This window comes from Lampetra fluviatilis, chromosome 7 (genome assembly GCF_964198595.1).
Source record: "Lampetra fluviatilis chromosome 7, kcLamFluv1.1, whole genome shotgun sequence".
Lineage (NCBI taxonomy): Eukaryota > Metazoa > Chordata > Hyperoartia > Petromyzontiformes > Petromyzontidae > Lampetra > Lampetra fluviatilis.
The window spans coordinates 12,425,925-12,443,755 of record NC_136281.1 but is presented as its reverse complement, the minus strand read 5'-3'; the positions used below and the strand labels follow the sequence as shown (position 1 = coordinate 12,443,755).

Genomic DNA, 17,831 nt, shown 5'->3' with positions numbered 1-17,831 from the left:
GCACAGACAGCTTCCAGCCGACAGATGGCAGTGACAGATGCTGTGAAGCAGCTGTTGCTCACCCACAACCCAGGGGACACCAACGAGTATTCTGCCCAGCTGTCCACCAAAGCTAACTCATATTGCATCATAACATACATTGGGAGGCAAACTCTACAACGATGTACATTTTAACCACTATCAGGGCCGCCAATGGAGACAGGCACTATCAATCTTGATTTGAAGCTTTCGTGACTGCAGGAATCCATACTCTTTGGTTCTTTCGGTAAAGTCACGTGGGTAGAAAAATAAAATAAAATCACTTTGGGAAATGAGACAGTGTTGACTTGTGTTAACAGTGGGTATTCATTCACACAGACATGCCATCATTGTAAGTGAGTACACAACAGCTAAAATATTAAAAGGCTCTTTCTTGTTGTGCACATACAAACCTTTGTACATCTACTGCTGGATGAGGGCCTTCCTATGCCACGTGGGTCGTAGGGGTTATTTGGCCAGACCTCACCATGCTAGTCAGTGTGGAATGAAGGCAGTAAAATTAATTGTACTGCACTTATGTGCTACGCACCATGTCACTCCGCAGACTATAACCTGTTGTGTATGGAAATGACCCATCCAAGCATTATTCAGGCTCGAGCCTACTTAATGTCTGAGATCTGACGAGACCAGGTGAAAGGGCATTGAACTTTCTTAAAAAATGATTTTGCAAAACCGTGGCTATGTAAACAGATATTAAGCTTGGAGAACATGTTTAGCACTCAACTACAATGTCTTTTAAGGATAACTCAACTGTGTGACCCCCCCACTAAAATTGCTTTGGCTGTGCCGAGAGGTATTCAAATGATTTGTAAAGAAAGTTGAAAATATTTGCTTAAATACGGATGCTCAGCTAAATCCTCACCAAACAGATTTAGCAGCACCGACGGCTCAACTTCAATACTGTGTATGAGGCACATACCACAAGTGGACAACAATCTATTAAGCCCAATGGTTAGCGTAGCACCAAGTTTAACAAAATATGTTAAACAGGCACACACGTGTGTTGATAGTAGTTATGCCACGTGTTTTTATGAGAACAATACTTGAAAGACTTAAGCTAAGACTCTACCTCCAGTAACGTTGCATATGACATCATGCCTAAAGAGTCAAGCCATGCTGTTTGCCAAGAGTCACGGTCTGTTGGATGATGTATGGGCACACGACTGCTGTGCAAATGGTTTTCGGATTACCATCCAAAGAAATAACACGTTACCGCGGTTTTTGTTATTCCACGTGGAAGCATGTGATCTCCACTCACACAGTAATTCAACAAACACTGCTCACGTTAATCTTGCAGACATGAGGGGACGGTCACCCACAGCCACGAGAACGTCTATGTGGCATGTGCGTACAAATTCACCAATCGTTGTGTGCTGTGTATTTCATAGAATCTAAACAGTATCTAAAATATCAGAACAGAGTAGAAAGTAGTTTAATACAATGACAGAAAAAAGTGAAAATGGAGATGCTTTCTTGCTTAAATGAATGCAAAAGGTGTGAAACAATGCTCTGTTTTACAACATTAGAATTGCAGCGTGTTCTTATGAGACAGCTGCAATTCTAATGGGCTGAAGTGGTAAACACAACAATCAGTAAGCAACTAGACATTAACCCTAAAGGTTTTCTTTAAAAAAGTATCAAAAGTCAAAATGTCTTTGCTTAAATGAGCATCGTGGCAGTCAGAGGTTGGAAGCTCTGCCTTTTATATCGCTTTCCTCTTCTGATAACACCTTTCACCAATCTCTCATATCTCTCTTCTGATAACACCTTTCACCAATCTCTCATACCTCTATTACATATATTCTGAAAAAATGTCCTGCTTCTTAGGCTTCTTCTGAATACATCTACTGCCTCTTATCTTTCTCGCTTAGAAAGTAATATCCGGTCTTTCATAGATCTCTCATCTGAAGACATCTCATTTATCACTCATACATCCATTTAGAAAATATCTCTATTAATACATGTGGCAAGCCGCTGTTTGCGCTTTCATCGTTCCACCCTTCAGTGTAAAAGTTTGGACATGCCTCGTTTATGGTGCAGCAAGTTGGTGTGATGGGCATGGTGGGCCTTCCTAGCCATTTCCACACATGCATTTCAACAGAATAATTTAAGTAATGTAGACAAATCACTGTCAAGCAAACACCCTGCTTTCAAAAGTTTAACAGAAATATGTCATTTAATTCCGTTGGCCATCAAGTTGGCATCCTGGCTCATGGTTAATGTGTTGTTGGCGATGGTTGCAAGCAAAGATTAACATAAAATTGTCCAAACGAAATCATGTCCTTTGGCCTGCACAGCTATAACATACTAATTTAAGTGAGAAAATAAAATGTATGATCATTTTACATAGAGCTATTGGGTGTCAGTATCTCATTTAACTTAAAACACTGATTTAGTCATTCATGGCGGGAGTCTGGATTAAAATGCTGGATCTCACTGGTGGCTGCCGAGAACTCTGACGCTCACGTAGCCCACCAGCTATCCAGCGTTTTTAATGTCTGCAGCAGGAGACCTGCTTTTGTTTATTTCCCTACAGAATTCATCCAGCAGCTGTGGGATTTTAAACACTGACATCATTGGTCTCAATGGCAAACTCAAGTCAGCACAGTTACCTGGTGCTCCAGGTGTTTCTCGGTGAGCGACATCATCTCCTCGTAGGTCAGCTGGGAGAAGAGTCCTGCATATTTGTGGAGCCGAAGGCTTTTAAGCCACGCCGGCACATCTGAGAAAAACGGGCAGTTGCAGGGTAATGCAGAAAATGCAAATTAAAATCGATTGTGTGTTAATCAATAGAACGACGTACATGCACAGCTCATTTGTCAATACAACGAGGGAAGAGGGCTACCCCACACGCCCTGCTGATCATGCGGGTGATTTGACCGTACAACAACCACACTAGTCCTAATGAGATGGTGAACGCAAGCAACATAGATGTTGGAGAATACAAGAACAAAACTTTGGATTTTGCTGTATTGCCCTGTGCTGCCCACCATAAAGCTTTTATACTATCTAGCTTCAACCCTGCATAGCTTTTCGGATATGATTCCGGGCGATATGGTGGTAGGCAACAGTAAAACCTCTAAACTCTTTCCTTTGCGTGCTTGTCCTCCACGCCTGCTACACCCTGCACCCGTGCTCACCCCGCATGCCGCTGCCCTCCTCCAGGAAGGTGTTGCGAGCGAGGGGTGGCCCGTCGTCAGGGTGATCCCCGCTGCTGCCGCCACTGCCCGATGACGCCACGCTGCCCTGTGGCGAGAGCGGGGCATGCGGCTCCGATGGCGGCAGGCACACCACGTAGGGGGGTGGTGGTGGCGGCTGCGGCGGCGGTGGGTGGGCGTGCAAGCCTGGTACGCCCCGCGGGCGTAGGTCCTCGTGCGACAGCCACTGGTGCGCCAGGCTGGAGGCTGCCGAGGTGGGTGTGGGAGACGCAGAGCGCTTCAGCAGACCTGGGGACCAGCGTGCGGGCAATGCACAAAAAGGTGAACGTGATCTCCTGCTCAATTGAGCATCGCGGCGGTGCTCATCTTCTTTTATAATGGTCCTAAGCCAGCGGTGGATATGCAACACTCCCGATGGTGGGTGCAAGTTTTTACATAGGATGATGGTGTCTTTTAAGAGCAACCAACTCCACCAAAGCGTATGTAACTTAACATTCTATTTTGTAAGTGCATAGCGAGGCTGTCCCAGGATGAACGAGACGAATGTGAAGTGTTGTTACGAGAAAAGCTTACTTTTTTCTCGAGTTAAATAATTATGCTTTTTGGAAATAGTGAAGTCTCATTAAAATGTATTTTCTACTTTATAATGAATATACTCTCATCTGTACCTATGTGTTTGTGTCTCTCTCTGTGTGTCTCTGTGTTATCTCTCTCCGCTTATGTGTCTGTCTATGTGTCTCCGTGTCTGTGTTTTGTCTCTCTCAAATTTAGCAATCTTTGGAAGAACGTAATCAACCAGGTAGGGTGTTGACTGTTATGTTAGCCGACTCTCTGAGCTGTATTGCATTATATTTCTAAGTATACTAGGTTTGTTTTCTCTTTCATTTGTACCTGATGGTGATTGCTTGTGTTGCAATCGAAACGTCGTATGCTATTATTTAGTTTATTTTTCTTTCTACGTGACTTTACCGAGAGAACCAAAGAGTGACGACAACAGATAATTACCCGCAAATAAAAACTTTATACGTTACTCATCACAGTGGTTGTCATCTGTTTAGAACCACTCAACCAAACTAAATAAATCATTAATCTGTTGGCTTGACTTCACAAACACTCGAGGAATAAAAATGGTCCACAGATCAATATGCCATTTGACGTCATAGCCACCTGTGACATCACGCAGCGACATGTGCTGGCTTGACCGATGCAGTTTGTAGGCCATAATCATAGGCAATCAATGGATGAATCATCATGCTCGTATAAAGGTGAGATTTTCCACTGTAGGCAAATTTTTATTTCACCAGAACTTTGGAACTACGTTCATCTAATGCAACGCAACATAAGTATGTGCATTTAACATGCTTACATTATATATCATGAAGAATGTTATTCGAGGATATCGCTATACTATGAATTATTACGTGTTAATAAATGTGGACAAGAGAGATTCTGAGTGGAAATTGGGCAAATCAAGTTTTAGCTGAAAGGTCAGCAACTTTGAAGCTCAGAATGGAACGTCACAGAAAATAATTGTAGATACAATCATGAAACGCACATAAAAAAATAGCCATTCAAAGGTTTGAAGCTATCCTCCAATGTCCTATAACCACAGACCTTCGAGGATGGGTGTCAAGTGTGTATCTGGCAGAGGGTAGTGAGAAGGTACGGTGTGATAACAGAAATAGCAGTAGCCTTGATCGTTTCTTGAACTTGTACAAATTCTATGAACTTAATAGGCACCTATTTTAGTCTTGGACAACACATATTGGAACTTGCTGTCCGCAATTAGTCCGACACATTTAATACAACGTTCGTCCACCCCATGCTTTTAATCCATGCCCAGTGGCCTGACACAGGTATCTTGCCTAAGCTGCTATTGCTCTGGGACCGCATGTGCCCTCTGTAACAGTCTGCCACCCGGCAGCTAAAATTAAACTGCTGCCACTTTCTCTTTAAATCACCCACCGTGTGTCCTGTCTCCACTTCCTGCACAGTCTCGCACCCACTTCATCTCCCCATCATCCATGCAGCGTGTACAAAACTCTTTGGCATGTTTCGTGATGGGTATTGCAAGATGCGACCATGTCCGTCCAGTGCTCGCCGAACAGCATTGGCTTCCGGTTGCCGAACGAATACATTGTAAGGTCGAACTCATGACACACAAAGTGCTTGCCACAAATTAACCACAATACCTTGCTGATTTCATCAAGGAGCGCACACCATCACGCAAATTCTGGTAATCCTCGTAGCAGCGGCTTTTGGCTAGCCATTACACAGACGGTCACTGCATCGCGTGCTCTCAGATGCTCTGCCACGGCCATCTGGAACGCGCTTACTTCCCATATTAGGAAACAACTGGAGCTATGTACTTTTAAATCTCGATGTAAAACTCATTTCTATAGAAATGCTTTTTGTGTTTAGTTTAACATCCTTTCTCCGCACCTCTGATTAGCACAGTTGGCAATGTACGATGTGAAAAAGTTCAACATACATACATACATATATCCCCAAAGCAACCCTAGACAATCTCAATCACTGACACGTTTAAAAACTGGCAATAGCAACACCAAGGATACATGTAGAAATTGGTGCATTTATTCACAACACCTCCTGCCTATGCCTTCCGGCCGGAAAGCCTCGGCTTAGAAAGCATATCCAAAGCTTTCCTAAGTGGCAGACACAGTTGTTGACAGTCTCTAATTCTGTGGCCAGTTCCAAGAACCTTAAAAATAGTGAATAAAAAAAGCACAAAGTTTTTTACGATAGATGTGCTGCTGCAAGCTCACAGGTTCAGATTTGTTTTTGTAGCCTAAAGGGTAAATGTACATTAACAAGGATGTATGGATATTCATAGCCTACAGTACTTAATCATCATTGTGTTTATAAAAGTACTTTACATTATAAGTTTTAGTTCATGTTACTTTAATAAAAACTTAAAATATCTATGTTTAGATCTGCCTGTGTGCCTCCATATCAGTGGCAAGTAGTTTCAAGTGGTATCTGAACTTGGATTGGCTCTCCACTAGGTTGACACGGCCTTAAATCAGTATCTGCCACCATGCTATTGATATTTAAACTGGGGAAATGAGGTTGGCCAGCAATGATGCTCAAAACGTCATCTCTCTCCCTGCCATCATTGCCTTGAAGAGGTGTTCGTTCTTAGTATTTGTTCATTGCCTTATACATGTTTGTGCAAAAGTGTTGTACAGAGACTGTGTGTGTAAGGTATGATTCACGTGAGAGCGTGAGACATGCTGAGAAAGGGGTGTTGCGTTTATGCTTTTGATTATTGAAAACAATAGTTAAATAAGTTTAGTTAAATGAACCAAGGCCTCTGCAGCGGAAGTTCGCCTCACCAGTGCTACCGCTCAGGCCGTTCCCAGAGAGAGCTCCTCCGTGGCCATTTTCCTGCCAGCCGAGGCTGCCGTGGTGGGCAGCAGCCATCCCAGAGTCCCGTGCGTGGTGCTGCGGAGGTTGATGCCAGCCATTGAGACGGCCTGTTGAGTGGCGACGCTGGTGGCCCAGGAGAACGGAGGTGTTCACTCCGCAGCCACCGACACCGTCTTGGCTGAAGCCTCCAGGAGATGCCACCTGCTGCACGAAGTATCACAATAAGGTCCACTTCTCCACCAAGACTGCATTGAGTTCTAGATTTGAAGCTTTCGTGACTGCAAGGATTCATACTCTTAGTTCTTTCGGTAAAGTCACGTAGGTAAAAAATGAAATTAAAATTGTTAAAATTAATAAAAAAATAAAAACAATAAAATCACGACGTCGTGATTTTATTGTTTTTATTTTTAATGAATTTTATGAATTTTAATTTCATTTTTTACCTACGTGACTTTACCGAAAGAACTAAGAGTACTGCATTGAGTGCCTAAAGCCCAGTCAAACATTGAAGTCGTCGACATGGATAAACACTCATTTGTTTAAACAAATATAATCTTGTAAAAACATCACCAAAATGGCTTTCATGTTAAGCAACCTTGACGGACGTTAAAGCAACATCACCAGGTTGTGCAGTGTATTTTGGTTGCCTCGCCAAATTGTATGGTGAATCAAGGATATTCAATTTTTTTCTTAACTTTATCAGTGCAATAATGATTTACAAAAGGCAAAAGTCAGTCTATCTGTTGAAGTGAATGTGAGCTGGCCCTCATCTCCATTGGTGGCCATGAAACAATTGGTTGAAATAACACATTCTCATGGTGGGACAAATCTCCCACTTGACTTTCCACAAAGTGATGCTCATTTTATGGACCCTCAGAGGAGTGATGAGGTGAGGTGACCATCAACCAGGCTTAAATGTTACGATCTTATGATCGCTCTAACCACACAACTGTCTGGCCAGATAGGCTCTTAATGGCCTTTGATGAATGCCTAAATCACTAGTTGCACAATACAGATTTACAGTGCTATATTAAAATGCGGACGAAACAAACTTAAGCATGTTCCACGTTTATGGCTATTTTCTCACAAAGTAAAATAAATGGACTGACACAATGGTCAGAGTGAAAGTCTATGAGAAGGTATAATTGACCAAAAGCATGAACTTCCATGGCAAAAGCATTTGGATTTCGTCTGCTCACTTATTTTATCGGTTGCGGTAAGAATTACGTGTTTATTACCCTTGACCAGTGGAACATTTGTGCAACAGCTAAATGACTCAAGGCCCCAGACCAAAAGCAGATCCATCTTTCTTTTTTTCAAATAATTGTTTGTGCTAGATATTTTATATTCTGGGAAAACTTAGCCAAGTTATCCTCAAGTTGTGCTACGAATATGACATAAGAGCATGTGATTCCTCTTCACATAGTCCTATTAAGTATGAGTGAGGTTTGGAAAGGGCATACATTATTTAAACATTAGTATAGCTTTCACTACTCCAGACATTACGTTTTAAAGAGAAGAGAAACACCAAAGCACAACGATCCTAATTTATTTTAGGTTATTCAACCACAATTATTTTCAGCCCCCAATAATTAAATTGTAATAATTATTTGTGATAAATATAAATGGGATTAAATAATCCCATTTGCAGGTGCTATTTATATTGATGCATCACAAGCCTTTACAAGAAGGTAGCTTAGGGAGGCCTTCATCAAGCAGTGCATTGATTATGACTAACAATGATGAGGACTTGAATAACATCTGCCCAGGTGATTCAGTGGCAGAACACTCAACGCACAATTGTATGGTTACGAGTTTGAATCCTGGTCAGGGGTCAACTCAGTCCTTTCATTCCTGAAGTCCAAAATGTGTCCTATAGATAGTCTGGACCATGCTGTGGGAATGCAGATTTTCCACCATTGGTTCAGGGCCTGCAATAGATGTGCAGTATATACATACACACTCTACTTCACCAAAAACGATCCACCAAAACAATTACCACGGAGCACCCATTAATATCTGCAGAGTGGACAGGTGCATTGGTTACTAAAATAACTTGCCTAGATCCTCTATCAACCAATCCAAGATTTATGATGCGCAGTACTCAGAAAAAAAACCGATGCAAGCATGGATAGCACTGGGCATTTTAAACAATTAAACTAAACAGGAGGGGAAAGGAAATGTTTTTAGTCTGGTCTTAAAAGCACCGATTGTCACGGCTGACTGAATTTCAGTCAGCTGACTTTTCCAGACCACCGGCGTTGCAGATGAAAAGCTCCGTTTGTCATCCTAAACAGAATGGATTTCACACACAGCAGTGTCATCCTAGATGAGCGTAGATTACGTAATGGTACGTATGGGTGGATTGCATCACTCAGGTAGGTTTGTTGACCGGTTGTCTTTGCTAGAAAAGCGAGCACTGGAATCTTGAATTGAACTCTCTTATCCACTGGCAAGAAGTGAAACTCCTTCAAAGGCTTGTAAGAAGTGGGCCAAGGGTATTTTGGAGACGCTTGCCGAGGCCATAGTTTACTCCGTACAGCAACAGTCAAGGAGTGTGGAAACAAGACTATATGCGATGATGGTACTTGCGACATCTTTGCGTATGCCATATATGCAATTTCTAAGGTGACACGGAGCTCGGACGTGACGAGTACATGACCGGATTAACTCGCTGATAGGCAATTCAAAGGAGTGATGTTTGTCAAATGTAATGGCCAGCAACTTGAGATTTTTTCGTTTTTATCGAACTGCCCGCCACAACAATGGAAACTGGCACGTTCAGACATAGTAACGTCCGATGTGTAGGAATCTAACCCATTTCTTCTGGATCTGAAAGCTCATAGCAATTACCCTAAAACATTGCATTCGTCACTGCACCCTAAAATTATTCTACACAAAGTGATTTTGGAAAATTATGACGCAAACATTGTCAAGATCATTGCTTTATAATAATGTACAATCACGTACTTTTTCACCCTTGCAAAACAGAACTTATCTCAATGGGTTATTTCACTTGGTGAAATAATGTCTAGGAATTAATGTATATTTCAAATGATGGCAGCATCAGAAACATCGGTGATGAGTATTCTGCTTGATGTACTGTACCTGGTAATTCCATCAGAAAGTAGTGTCAAATTAACACGAAAATGCTCTGCAATTGCCCAATTGTTCTATATTCTTGGCAAGTAATTTCAAACAATGGGCACAATGAATCAGTAGCCTGAATGGTTGACATTTGAAGCAAGAATGCCTTTGCATCATTTTGCATAAACAACCGTGTGTAAACCAAGCATAAGCACTGCTGGGATGGGAAAATGTTTACTGTTCGCATGTCCTTACAAAGGCCTTCCACACCTACCCGCCAGTGGCACAGTCACCTCACCTGGTGGTGTTGACTGTGGTGGTGGTGCTGGTGGTGCCGCTCGCTTGGCGGGCAGTCCACCGAGCCCCTCCGGCCATGCGACGTGGCTGCTGTCCCGGAACCGCCGCTGCCGCTGCTGCCCGCCTCCTCCAGGCTGTTGAGCCAGCCTGCCAATCCGCCACGGTCATCGGCGTCCAGCGCCGGGTGAATGAGGGCATACGATAGCAGCTGGCGCGCCTCGTCAACACGGCGGCCCGTGTCGAGCGCCTGGGCGAGCGCGCGGGGTAGCAGCGCCAGGTAGCCGGCCTTGGCGTCTGCATTGCCGGGCTTGAGCAGCGGTAGATGCGACAGCAGGAGGGGCACGGCCTTGTCCAGTGGTTCGTGCTGCCACTGCCCAATGCAGGCTACAGCAAAAGCAGGGCAAGGCAGAGCATGAGGCTAATGGATAAGGACCATACATTGATGTAGCTGCCAACACTAAAAAGTACAAACAAACACCGAGTAAGCTCCAAAGTACCTTAAAGGCAGATGGATCCCAAAAAATAAAATGGCTCTCCTCTTGTAGCTACAAAACTATCTTGTGGTGTTCTGGGCTGTCTGGCCCAGGGTTTGAGCTTTGTGAATGACAAAAAAACTAAAGTTTTCAAGTGACTTTTAGTAGTGCCATGGTAGATCTTTAGTGACATAACTGCAGTGATGTATTGAACAGTACAAGGGTCACGATACTGACATTACATCGTGTGACGTCAGGGGAATGATGCTCAAATGTCTGCATTACCAGGTCAGGAATCCATTTGCTGTACTGGCATAATCTGGTCACCTCACACCCAAATGGGTTTGTGAGTGTTACAGTCCATGATGAAATAATGTCGTGGACCTATATATAGTGCATATGAATTGGACACAATATCTGTTGCGGCACTGGCACTTAAATACACTGCCCTCGAATCGGGCCATCTTGTATGAATTCTATGAACTACACTCCCATATTGGAGCAGAACATACCATTGAAAAGTATCTGTGTCTGCCAAGTTTGGATATCCTCATAGAGGACATTGTCAAATTGTGAATCACCTACACTGTAGATATTAACTTTTGGAACTGCAGCCAAGCCTGCCTTAACATGTCCTTTAGCTGCGAGCTTGGCAATACCCAACCTGCTTTGTTTCGCAAAACTCGGCCCTTCATGGGGATATTTGTAATGGTGTTTGTAATTTAAGTAAACTTTTGGCCACCTGATGATGATGATGATGATTGCTTGATTGCTTGTGTTGCAGTCAAAACGTTGTGATAATTTTATTGTTTTATATTTTTATTATTTTATTGTTTCCCTTCTACGTGACTTTACCGAAAGAACCAAGAATATAATAAGAATATAAACAAGTGTATATTTGCTCAGAGATGCCTACGCCATATCCTTATATCTTGAAGAACTTCAGATATAAGGCTAATCTGTGAATGTTCAACAATTTCGTGAGACATTTTCAAGAATATCGTGACGAGCGGAGTTGACCGTACAAAAAGTGGTGCAAGCAGCACACTAATGTGGAGATGCAGATAAGCACATAAATCGACACACCATCATTATGGAGAAAGATTAGTAAACAAGCAATAGACAGATAGTTGTTTCTCCACTGTAGATTATTGCGGTTTACAAGAGACAGCCTCGTGATGTCAGATAATAAACTCATTGAGGTGCATTGCATCACTCGTTTGAGCAATCACTGTCTGCAACTATCTATCACCGAACCTCTACAACTCTGTGTGCCTCAATACATTTACTGAAGACAATTTCACCGACGCAGGTCACCAACTCGTTATTACATTCACACAAACGTACTGTACATGTGGCCCCTGCGCACTCACTCACCCCTCCCCCTGTAACAAACTCGTGTGGGGGCACACCCGGGGGCATATTCCCCGGGCCCCAACATCTCCGATCTGGGCACCCCGTGGAAAGTGCGAGTGTGACGGGTACTGCAAGATCCAATTGTATCTCTCCAGTGCTCGCCGAGCTGCTTTGGATTCCGGTTGCTGAACGAATATGTGAGGTCGCACTCATCACTCACAAAGTGCTTGTCACAAATGAACCACAATACCTTGCTGATCTCGTCAAGGTGCACAAACCATCACGCGAACGCTGCTCATCCTCGCAGCGGTTTTTGGCGAGCTATCGAACAAAGACGGTCACTGCATTGCGCGCTTACAGATGCACTTCTGCGGCCACCTGGAAAGCGTTTCCTTCTGATATGAGGAAGCCACCTTGAGCTATGCACAATTAAATCTAGATTGAAAACTGATTTCTTTACAACTACCTTTTGTGTTTAGGTTGTTGTCCTTCCCCCGCACCTCCGATTAGCACGGTTCCCACCTCCTCAAACGCAACCTCCACAGCGCCCCCTCCCTCCCCCATGGTGCACACTTCGCCCCTTTCACCCCTTTCCTAAGCTACGTGCGCAACCACCCGCTCGGAGTCGTATGAAGAGCAATGTATTATTTTTGTTACTTTGTACTCAATTGCGCAAAAAACTATACGGATCTCGGCAATGGCATTGGTAAACGTTGCGGCTAAATTCGCAGCGACCAGAATATGGGGGTATATAATGAAAATGGTGACGTGACTATGGACAAACGGACGGGGCAGACAAACAGTGAGGGTTTGATGTCAATATTCCTAAGGCTGCCTTAAAAATGATCTACAATAATATTCCAATTGTGATTTGAGGCATCATGTCATTTACCGCAATAGCTACAGTAAAAAAACCCGATCACAAAACGACATCTAAAGTCACTTCCAATAGGGTTCTACTTCAACAAAGAGTGCTTTTATTGCACAAAAACTTGACGTTTTCGGTTGAGTGAAAACCCAAATTTTATACGTGATGGCTGTTTGTACAGTTACTGACTTGTGTCACTTGAAAACTTGCTCAAATCCTGAGCGATTGCCGAGCTTTGAACTAAAGATCCCGGCAACTCGACAGCCTTCGCACTACGCCACTGTTATGTAGCGAGTACAGCGAAAAGCAAAAAAAAGCCACCGCAGTGAAAGCACATGGGCATTACACTGGGCGAGTTGGCCAGACAGCTGTTTACTGCAACAGCACGGCTGTAAGAATGTTAAGTGCGACCAAATGTTACTTTCTTTACAGCACCTGTGGCCAGCCATACCACTTTCGCTGCACGCAGCGTGAAGCAATGCCACTATAGCAAGAAAAAACATGTCACTTTTGAGTGTTGCGCAGCACCCATTTCATCTACACTGGGGTGTCCTAAGCCAGCGATGGAAATTCCACACGAATGTGGCAGGGCCCGGCATCTCTACAGGATAATCACTACTGATCTGTCACCAAGTGGTACTGATATTATCGTCTAGCACTCCAGTTTTCTTTACCTAACAGCCCAATGAGGATTTGAGGTTTTCTTGGGTAAACAAATAACTAAAAATCACCGCAGTCAACCCCGAAACAGACTTTCACGCATGACATACAATTTGAAGCTTGTGGCTAACCACTGGCTAATCCCAATCATGATGAATCGACATTGCCACCATGGCAAAGTACTCATGTTGATACTGCCACTGAAAACATTGTAAAAACAGCGGCAGCAACACCCTAGTTATACTTCATTCACACAGCACTAGTCCTACATATGGAGGCTTTGTGACAAATTGTTTTCACCTGGAGGAATGAAACCAACTTCATTTCAGCAAGGCCAAGGAAATATCTCTACGTGTTGTATGTACGTCTAACTTTTCACACCGTAGGTAGCCAAGCGTGTTAATCGGAGGTGCGGGCGAAGGACAACAAACTAGACACAAAAAGCAGTTCTAAAGAAATGAGTGTTCAAGAGAGAATTTACAAAAGCATAGCTCCAGTGGCTTCCTACAACAGCAACATGAACAAGTTAACGAGCAAATCAGGTAGTGACACCAAAGGGAGCACATTGTCACCGACGATGAAACGTGTGGTCGATGGACGAGAGACGTTGACCACGTGATTTGAGTTCAATAAACAAATTTGGAATGCAGTACGCTATGAGGTGGTGGGTAACGTTTGAGAGGAAAGCCCCTTGTGCACCCTCAGCAGCAACACCCTTTGGTTGCACATTGCTCATTGGAAGATCGTAGGAAATCACAAGTAGCAATGCATAGCGTGACCCACCACCATCGGTACACGCTCAAAGAAGAAATATGGCAAAGAGAGGGCAGCAACCGCTCAATGTCGAGTGGTTGTTGCCCCCCCCACGAGCACCCCCCCCCCCCACCGTGTACATAACCGCAGAAAGATGCATTTGTGTAAAAACCGCAGGCAAAGTGACCGTGTGCAATCTGGCCCTCTAATAATAAACGCTCTCAGATGAGCCTCATCATGCCAGCTGCCTCACCAGCGTGACCAATCATAACAGGAAACATTTCAATGCAAACAGCTCATAAGAGCCCCATTTTTAGCACAAGAATCGTGTAAAGAGGCCAGCTTGCTGAGGTCACACACACACACAGATTCATCAGCAGTTACTCAGCCCTTCTCTGTTCTTAATTAAATGTATTTGATTTAACCAGGGCAAACCGCCGTTGCTTAGAGATAGCTATTGTTAATTTCACGTTGCTAAACATGAATCTGATTGTATAATGGCAGCATTCAACTCTAATACAAAGCAAGTAGATAATTTAAAAAAATGTGACTTGAACTTGCAATGCTCAGCGTTTGCAGTGGGTTTTGTTGTCGTCTGTTGTTGGTTAACTCGATGAATTCTCATATACACATTCCTTGAAGGTCTACTACAGTCATACAAGTAATTTTCCTCGGCCTACATTTCAATGAAATAACGTTGGTTAATATTTGTTCAAACCTGTACAACACACAACAGGGAGATACAATATTCATATATAGGTAATTCAGTTGAAGGGCATTGTCAAGATTCGGCTTTCGTCCTTTACGTACTTGTAACAAAATGAGCATTAGGCCGCGCTCAAAGTGATGCTGAGAAAGCGGTGAAAATTCGACTTCATTCATAGGAATTCCAAGTTGACTTCCTTCACACTGTTACTCACATTATTGACCCCAGAAGGACGGATAGGCGAATTGAACCCTTGGCCAGGATTTAAGTTTCAGGTTAGGCACTTTGCCATGACACCATCCTGTTTCTGCTTAATAATACTACTACTACACAATGGCACTCTTGCAAATGATGTCACAGGATCTTAACATTTTCCTACAATCATCAAGGGATGTTGGAAATTGAATAGTGCAAACTGGCAAGGAGCGCGCACACCAACTGCTAGAATGTGCAGTCACGCCTCATAAAAAGGTTAGATTGTTCATGTATGGTAGCACCTTGTTCATCAAGGACATTTGTGCGTACCATGTGCCGTCTACAAGACACATGAGATACTATACACACACTTTATTCGTGCTTCACTGCCAAAATACCAAGTACTGTAAAGCAGTGTAGGTTAGGACACTATCATCTGTCGGTAAGTAAATCTACAAACTTACAAACTTTTGTCCTGCACAACACTGCGATCTCCGGAGATAATTTTCAAAACATGTCATTGCTCAATGGCAGTGGTTCACGTACTCTGTTATGAATCAAAATATCGCTGAGATGTATCAGAATAGCACAGATCACAGCAGTATGGTAGACGAGGAAAAATACACTAAGGTGATGATAAAACAGAAAGGCACGGCAGGGCTGGATCATGTGTATAGAGCTATTCATTGCCGTCCCAAATACACTAATTCTCTCCAGACACACAAAGCACAGGTCAAGTCTCGGGGCATGGTAGTAGTAGTAGTGCAAACATCCAGCCAGTACTCTGGCAGACACTAATGTCGACAGGGAATAAACCTGAGGGAGCATCTGCAAATCATAACCCATCGTAGATCATCCACACATGTGTGTATGTATATAAACAAGGGGAGCAGCGGTGCAATGGTTAGTGCACTGCACTTTAATCCCAACGACCTGGGTTAAATGCCACAACTTGCAGAATAGTGGCATATAAAGCATGAACCTGGTGTGGCATGTAAATGTAAGACATTTTTGGGGGAAAAAGGCAGCTGGGCATGCTGCTGCCTACACCACCCCCTTCAAGTGCTGTGCTGGCTGTGACAGGTGCTCACTTACAGCACTTGCTTCTGTGGTGTACAGGCCTCTATGGGGGATATTTGTCTTTATATATAAAGTCCAGTCTCTGTGCAACTGCCTACCCAATACCCCACTGGCCTCGCCACATGGGGAACGTGGCATTTGGCACAAGTGTCTTACCCAGACGGGGCGGTGGGTGTAGGGCGGTGGGTGTAGGGGGCCGTGTGAGGGGCAATGTCGCCACACTGCCAACTCAAACGGCTGCTATAAGGAAAATCATTTTGAAATAATTTTGTAACCAAGTGTAGCTTGGACTGGCTTGGACTGGTTGACTATTGGGTGGTTTGGTCAAACTGTGAAAAGAAGATGAATCGGGAGGAGATTGCTGTTTTGCCGAGAATTCTTAACTCCAAATGTTTCTATTTAACTAAACCTTGCATTTTCATGTCCTTTTCTCAAGCAAATAACAACGTAGTTAAGATAAAAACCTCTAGTGCCATGCATTCAGTAGTTCTATATTCTGCCAAAAAAGTGTTAACATAAGCAACTATTTTTTAAAAATCACATTTTTAGTCGATAATTTATATATTGCAGGTGTGCAATGTCAGCATTTTATTTGGCAGCAGGAACCCAGACAGACGAACAGAAAAGTTGACGAAATTAATATTTTAAAGGTAGTAAGTGCACTTTTGAAGTATGTATAACATGTTTAAGTTCCTTAAAGGAAGCCAATATTTTGCTTTGGTCTCGTTTGAAAAGAGAAAGTGCATGCAGACACGGTTATTAAAATGGCAAGTGCTCCAACGTCCAACTTTTGACCCTTTATATAACTTATAATTATATTCTATTCCTGCTTTTGACAACAATAAGCGATATGTTGCTTTGCGACGCCATGCTAAACAAGCTTCCGTCTTGTGTTGCCTCCGAAACGTCGTGATTTAATATATTTGTTTTTTTAACCTACGTGACTTTACCGAAAAAACCAAAGAGTATGGATCCTTGCCGTCACGAAAACTTCAAATCTAGAATTATAAACAAAATGACCAGACTTCTCTAATTCAACAACTTTAAAAGCTCTGCTTTAACAGGGTACAGTTTAAAAATGACGAGTCTTGAATTCATTTATGGAATGTCAGTCTGTAAAGGCTTTGAATTAAATGCATTACTTACCATGGAGATGCAAAATTCATTTTTGTGATGTCAATTCAAGTCTGGTCCCCATGGGCATATCTATGAAGATGATGATCATTAAGAATTTAACATTTTCAGAATAAGTGGTTGAGTAGCTGAAGAGGTCTTTGCCAAAGCAATGAACCAGTACTCCCTGATGACCAGAGTTAAAATCATGAACTCTTGCCCAAGTTAAAGCAACTTTTTAAGTGTAGCAAGTTCATGATCTGAGGCCTGTGACCAGTGAATGCAAAAAAAATGCCAAAATCTAACTGTATGAAAAGTCAAGATGTTTCTTCCCATCAGTGGCATAAATGTTTTTTTTTATAAAAATTGTTAATGTGTAATATCACCCAAGCAGAACTTTAACATAATTTGAGTGTTTATACGGAATGTACCAAGGCACATAATTATGATACTAGATAAGAAAAAGTTTTGCTGGATGGGAGGGGATGGATGGATACACTGCTAGTATTCTTTGGTTCTTTCGGTAAAGTCACGTAGATAGAAGAAAAAATTATTATAAAAATAAAGTGAATAAAAATACCACGACGTTTCGATCGCAACACAAGCGGTCGTCCTGATGACTACCGTCCTGATGACGACCGCTTGTGTTGCGATTG

The 17,831-nt window shown here is 42.9% G+C and overlaps 1 protein-coding gene across 6 annotated transcripts in view; it reads right to left on the bottom strand.

Annotated features, from left to right (window-relative positions):
* Positions 1 to 17,831, bottom strand: part of LOC144933586 (protein Smaug homolog 1-like) — a 90,448-nt gene that overhangs the window by 29,829 nt on the left and 42,788 nt on the right. For 3 of the 6 annotated variants that reach the window (XM_078858534.1, XM_078858533.1, XM_078858532.1), the window contains exons 3-6: positions 9,973 to 10,355; positions 6,554 to 6,791; positions 3,180 to 3,485; positions 2,653 to 2,761 (exon numbers count right to left, since the gene is read on the bottom strand). In XM_078858534.1, the coding sequence (XP_078714660.1) occupies positions 2,653 to 2,761; positions 3,180 to 3,485; positions 6,554 to 6,791; positions 9,973 to 10,355 (1,036 nt within the window). Of the gene's footprint in view, positions 1 to 2,651; positions 2,762 to 3,179; positions 3,486 to 6,553; positions 6,792 to 9,972; positions 10,356 to 17,831 lie in introns of all 6 variants that reach the window. The other 3 variants (XM_078858537.1, XM_078858538.1, XM_078858536.1) reach the window with 3 other exon arrangements.